Raw genomic sequence first — 6,000 nt, 5'->3', positions numbered from 1 at the left:
AAATTTGGGGATGAGATTTTTATTGCTTGTACAGTTGTGTGATAAATTATTGGCAAGTAGAAGCACAGATGGCTTTCCCTTAAGATCAGGCATCACATGTCACAAATTATCTGGGAAATTGTCTTTTTAAAAATAACTCTGGAACAAGTGCCAAGCTGAAAGGGATATCAGTGTCTAATAAACAGATATAAACACAGCAGTGCCCAAAACTAAAATATATTTGAATTAAACTATCGCAGAGAGAGCATATACAATTAGTACCTATTCTCTAGCAGCACAAATGAAAGCCTTTCACACTGTATTTCTTCTGGTTTTTTTCTCATCAGGAAATCCAAATAATGTTTTTCATGCATATTTAACCTGACTATGGAGTTAGTGGCACAATTAGTCATGTTGGATTTTTATGTTACAGCTCCTAAGACCAAAATTTTACCAGAACAAACTTATTCACGGTTACAAGCAGACAATTTTATTTGTCTGGATTTCAAGGCAGTGAGATGTTTACACCCTGAAGTGTTCAAGCTCCAGAGCAGGCATCACTCCTATTGTCTTCTCCAGTAACCACATGTACTTCACACCTTGGGAAGGTAGGATCCTGGAGCCTGCCAAAGCACATGGCCAAAATTACATTCTGCCTCTCATGGCCACGGCTGCTTGCTTACAAGAGAATGTCTATTAGGCTACAGGACGTGGCTGCACAGGCTGGGACAAGTCCTTCAGTCTCCATTGACCTGCAAAGATAAGGAAAGGGAGCGGATGGCCTTTGCTTATCACTCCCCCAACTCCTCAAGGGGTGAAGGCTGCCATGTGTGAGTGAGGAGAGCCAGGGCCTCTCCGGCCTCCCCCCCTCCCCCGGCAGCCGTCACCTGTCCCAGCCTGTCCTGCTCTCACACGCATATATGGGCACGGCAGGACGGCAGCTGGTGACGCAGCGCTGCTAAAAACAGCCCCGGCTCTGCTCGGCCCCTCGTTCAAACAATGTCCTCTGGCCCGAGCAACCCAGAGAGCTTCTGATCGCAGCACAGCCTTGGACTTATTTCAAGGGAAATTAACCCCAAAACCTCTCCACAAGGCCGTGGCCCTGAGCATATGCCCCAGGAAAAGCTAGGGATGAGCACCTCCCTGAGCTACAAGTCGTTCTCCAAAGAGCAGCAAACTATGGATAACCTGGAGAAACAGCTGATCTGCCCCATCTGTTTGGAGATGTTCACCAAGCCAGTGGTCATCCTGCCCTGCCAGCACAACCTCTGTCGGAAGTGCGCCAGTGACATCTTCCAGGTAGGTTTCTTCCCACAGAGAGCTCTGCTTCCCAAGCAGGACTGGCTGGAATGAATGGGAAAGAAGAGTTTTTACATGTTTTGGTAGATCAGTTTTAACAGTTGGTGAGACAAGGTGGGGGGAAGTGATTTAAGGCCAAAGTTGATGTATCCGGGGGCCAGGGCTGAGCTCACAGCAGGTGAAAGTGACACGTGTTGGCTGTGGTGATGTGGCCAAGCGTGAACTGAGGGACTGGCCCCTCGCCCAGCAGCCACCAGGTGTTTTCCCAGGGGTGGCATGCTGGAATTACCCTCTCATTTGGCATAGTGACAAATGGTTTCCTAACATTTGGTGCTTTTAGAAGAGGCTTTCATGGTTTTGCATGGCCATAATTCCCTCTCCTTGTGCTGCTTGGCAAGAGCAGGCCTCCAACCCCTACCTGCCAACCAGGGGAGGTACAACTGTGGCATCGGGAGGCCGCTTCCGCTGTCCCTCCTGCAGGCACGAGGTGGTCCTGGACCGACACGGTGTCTACGGGCTGCAGAGGAACCTGCTGGTGGAGAACATCATTGACATCTACAAGCAGGAGTCCACAAGGTAACAAGGGAATTCATGTCCTTCGGAGGACACACGTGAGGTTGATTTTGTTGTTTTGTCTCTTGGAAAAGCAGAAAGGGGTTGTGCTGCCATGCCTGACTATCTGCTGCACCATGAAGTCAGCTCTCACTGAGGACAAAAAACTATCCAAATAGATGCTGAGCTTCCCTGTTTCCACTTACAGCAGAGGATTGGGCCATATTTATTCACATGAACAACACTTACCTGTGCAAGCAACACCTTTGTGGTCAGCACAGCTAACTCACATGATTAAGGGAAAAGTATCATGGTTAACATCATTTATTACAAAAACAGTTCATACATTTCTTTTCTCCTTAACCTGAGCATTCTCATGATAAAGAAGGGAAAGTATTTCAAATCTTATTAGAAAATCCTGAGGTACAGACAGTGCAAACAAGAAGAAAACTGAATTTCACACAGAAGGTACCCTGCATTATAATGAAAATGCCAAATGAAAATTCTGTTAAAAATATCTCCATTCCTGTCAGTTTGGGATGTGAACTTATGAAATTAAGTCTTATTTAGGAGTCCATAAAAGAGTGGTAAACAATATGTATCAGAGCTCTGTGGCTGTGCACAAGAATCAAGACCTCAGGGCAGGGGAATGGGTTAATTCTTAAAAGTAAGGTTACTCCTGAATGGTAATTTCTTGCATTTGATATGTAATGAATCCAGAAATAGAAAAATGTTTTCTCATCTTTGTTTCCTTGGGATGGGTTGGATTCATGCTGCCACTGTGGAGAACTTAGCAGGGAAGAAGGTGAAGGAGATAATCCTCTCCCTCTACTTTGCTCTTATGAGACCCCACCTGGAGTACTGCATCCAGCTCTGGAGTCCTTAGCACAAGAAAGATATGGACCGGCTGGAGTGGATCCAGAGGAGGGGCACAAAGATGCTTAGAGGGCTGGAGCATCTCTCCTCTGAAAGAGATGGAGTTGTTCAACCTGGAGAAGTGAAGGCTCTGGGGAGACCTTATAGCACCTTACAGTACCTAAAGGGGTACAGTACCTAAAGGGGGCTAAAAGAGAGCTGGAGAGGGACTTTGACAAGGGCATGAAGTGGTAGGACAAGGCTTTAAACTGAAAGAGAATAGGTTTACATTAGATATGGAAAGAAATTCTTCACTATGAGGGTGGTGAGGCACTGGCACAGGTTGCCCAGAGAGGTTGTGGATGCTTCATCCCTAGCAGTGTTCAGGACCAGGAGGGATGGGGCTTCACACAACCTGGGCTAGTGAAACGTGTCTTTGCCCAAGGTAGAGGCTTTGAAACAACATGATCTCTCAGGTTCTTTCCAACCCAAACCATTCTATAAGTCTGTGATCCTATGATGAAGTTAACCTGGCCCCAGGCCACCAAGCAAGGAGCTCTTGCCCAGGGAAGCTGTTTTTTGTCACCAGCATAAATACTTAGTGTTGGTTCTGTATGACAAGGTGTTTTGTTCACCTGGCAGTTGTAATCCTGGCCATGCTCCCTGGATCTTTTGATCCCACCAGAGCAAAGAACTGGATTTCCCAGGACAGAGAGACAATGGCATCACTGGTGCAGATGGACGCAACCAACAGAACCCAGGGATGGTGGAGGATGCTTCCTCCAGCAGAGGAGGACAGTCACCAGCAGAGACAACACTTTGGAGCCTGGCAGTAGCTTTGGCTATTCTTAGCTGTTTGAATCTCTCTGAGGGCTGTTGCAGCTGGGCATAGGTTGGAGCTCCAAAGCCCTGGAGAGCACGAAGTTGGCTTAAAATTGTCCTTTCTGCTGCCCTTTGCGCTCCATGCCAAGTAAAGGTCAGCTACCCCTGTGTGTGTCATTGATACTCAAATATTATTTTAGTCAGGAAAATCTCAGAGGAAATGAATCAACAAAGCTGCAATTGTGGACTTTGCTTTTGACCAAACAAGCTGGACATGTGTGGCCTCATGTCTTCCTTGGTTTTTTGGGGTTTTTTTTCAGCTCAGAGTTGTATTTAACTAAAAAAAAAAAAAAAAAGAAAAAGAAAAAAAAGGCAGGTCCTCTTTCCTATGTAGTTCATGGGGAATTGGTACAAAATACAATTAAGTAGAAATGAGAAATGTAAGAATAGGTTTAGTAGAGTTAGTAGATTATTTAAAGATTCCATGAAAGTAATGATGAATAAAATGGGAAAATAAAAAAAAATAAAAAATAAAGAAAGAACATAGATTTGCTTATATATTTGTCCAAAAGACTTGTTTATTTAATCTGTTAAAGTGCTTATTTAACCTTCATGTATGTCCTTAGAATGAAAGTTATTGTCAGGGTTACATAGCAGCAGCAGCACATAGCAGCACTATCTAAACTATTTGGTCCTTTGTGGGCCTCAGCTGCTTATCTCCCTCTGCCTAACATTCCTTGGGCTTCCCTGAGAGTGTGAGCAGATCTTTCATGGCTTTTGCCTGTGCTGTCCCACTGAAAGAAAAAAGTCAAGGGAAATCAAGTCTTCCCCACTTCTTCCTTTTGTACCAGTCTCTTCCATCCTGGCAACTGGGGTCTGGCAGAGATATGTAGGAGGAAGGGTGAGATATGATCTTTGCTCCCTTGTTCCTCCCAAAACAGCCGTTCAAACTGGTAGCACGTGTGATTTCCAGACAGGAACCTCTTCCCATTGAGTTCTCCTCTGGGTATAATTCACTATAACTGCATGTGCCAGAATGAGGCCAGCTCCCACCTGCATTCCACATGAACTCAGAGTAAAGGCAGAGTAAAGGGAGAAAACTTTGACTACTCCTTAGCCAAAAATAGCTTGTTTCAAAAGGTTTGGTTGGTTTTTGTTTGGTTTTTGTTTGGTTGGGATTTTTGCTTGTTTTTAGTTTTTTGTAATTGGATTTTCTATTTGAAGTAAGGAATTGGTGTTTTTTTTAAAAAAACTGGGGCAGGAGATGCACTGAGGTTGGGAGAGTCCGCCTGAGCCCTCATACGCAGCCCCTCCTATTACTGAGTATCACATCATATGGTCTTTTATCCCATTGCTCATCAAATTCCAGCTGATGGCAGCATAGCCTGTTGCCCAATTTAGAATGTGTTAGCAACACAAGGGAAGAATTCTTCAAGCAGGAGGTGGCTTGTAAAAAGCTTTAAAAGACAGTAAAGGACTGAAAACAGTGGAAATTGAGTTGGCTAAAAATTAAACCAGTCTTTGAAAATCTGTAGGCCACTGATCACCTAAACTATCTGAGGAACATCAGGACCCCTGCTGTCACCAGGAAAGGGTAGCAACGGGAGGCTGTGACTTTTTGTGAAATCTGGCAGGTTCTAATGATCTCAGCTGGCTATTCCAGATCAAAAGGTGCTTTGGGCTTTGTTACCAGCTGAATCCTGATCAGGGAGGGTCAAGCACTCTTTCTGCCTTGCACTTACCAGAGAGAGCCTGAGGAACAGGCTGTCCCTGCAGCCCCAAGCACAGATAGAGCAGAGAGTGCAGCAGGGACCAGGCTGTGCTGAGAGCAGCCTACATGGGCTCTGTGATGGTGCTGATGTCCTGCAGGGCCCCATAGGCAGCACTGCCAGAAGTCTCTGTCCCTGACACCTCCGAGGTCTTAGCCCAAATTCCCAAGGCAGGATATATCTCCTTGCCAGGCTGCAGGGTCATCTGGGGAGCTCAGACAGGCTGGGCCAGGGAAATACGCTCCCTGACCACAGGCCACCAAGGAGGAGGAGCCCCACAAGCTGTGCAGTGAAAGAGATGAGGGGTGAGATCATCTGGATCTTCTCCAACTCCCCATGAGACAAAGCCCCAAGCTCACCTGCACCAATAGTTTTCTTGGGCTGCGCATTCATGATAGTAGTGTAACAGAGCTACAGGAATTCTTATGTACACATGAACTTCTATAGCCTTCTCATTTTTCAAGCCCCATTTTTACCCTGGATATTGGTGGGCTTTTCATTGCTTTTGAGAGTCCATCATTGTGCCTGATTTTCAAGGACCACCTTCCTCCAAGGTCAAAAATGGTCTGTCCCCATATACAGGAACTCAAATAATAGTGACAAAATACCTGTGTTGATTAATAGAGAGTTCCTGATAAAAATAAAACATTAAAAAAGAAGCAAAAAGAAGATGGCCAGGTGATTCAGCAAGATTTTGAGACACTCCCCAAGCACACACTGATGA

General features: G+C 45.5%; 1 protein-coding gene across 6 annotated transcripts in view; it reads left to right on the top strand.

Moving 5' to 3' along the window:
* The first annotated feature begins 942 nt into the window (after nt 1-942).
* The window catches only part of TRIM55 (tripartite motif containing 55), a 37,237-nt gene continuing 32,179 nt past the window's right edge, over nt 943-6,000 (top strand). For 2 of the 6 annotated variants that reach the window (XM_088061238.1, XM_014257717.2), the window contains exons 1-2: nt 943-1,278; nt 1,682-1,854. In XM_088061238.1, coding sequence (XP_087917364.1) covers nt 1,090-1,278; nt 1,682-1,854 — 362 coding nt within the window. In that variant the 5' untranslated portion in view covers nt 943-1,089. The remainder of the gene's footprint in view (nt 1,279-1,681; nt 1,855-6,000) is intronic. The other 4 variants (XM_014257705.2, XM_014257724.2, XM_088061240.1 and 1 more) reach the window with 2 other exon arrangements.

Source organism: Pseudopodoces humilis, chromosome 1 (assembly GCF_049639895.1).
Source record: "Pseudopodoces humilis isolate 2021_Gansu_Grassland_sample_001 chromosome 1, ASM4963989v1, whole genome shotgun sequence".
NCBI classification, from domain to species: Eukaryota; Metazoa; Chordata; class Aves; order Passeriformes; family Paridae; genus Pseudopodoces; species Pseudopodoces humilis.
Note: the sequence above shows the minus strand (reverse complement) of the source record. Positions and strands in the feature narration are given on the sequence as shown.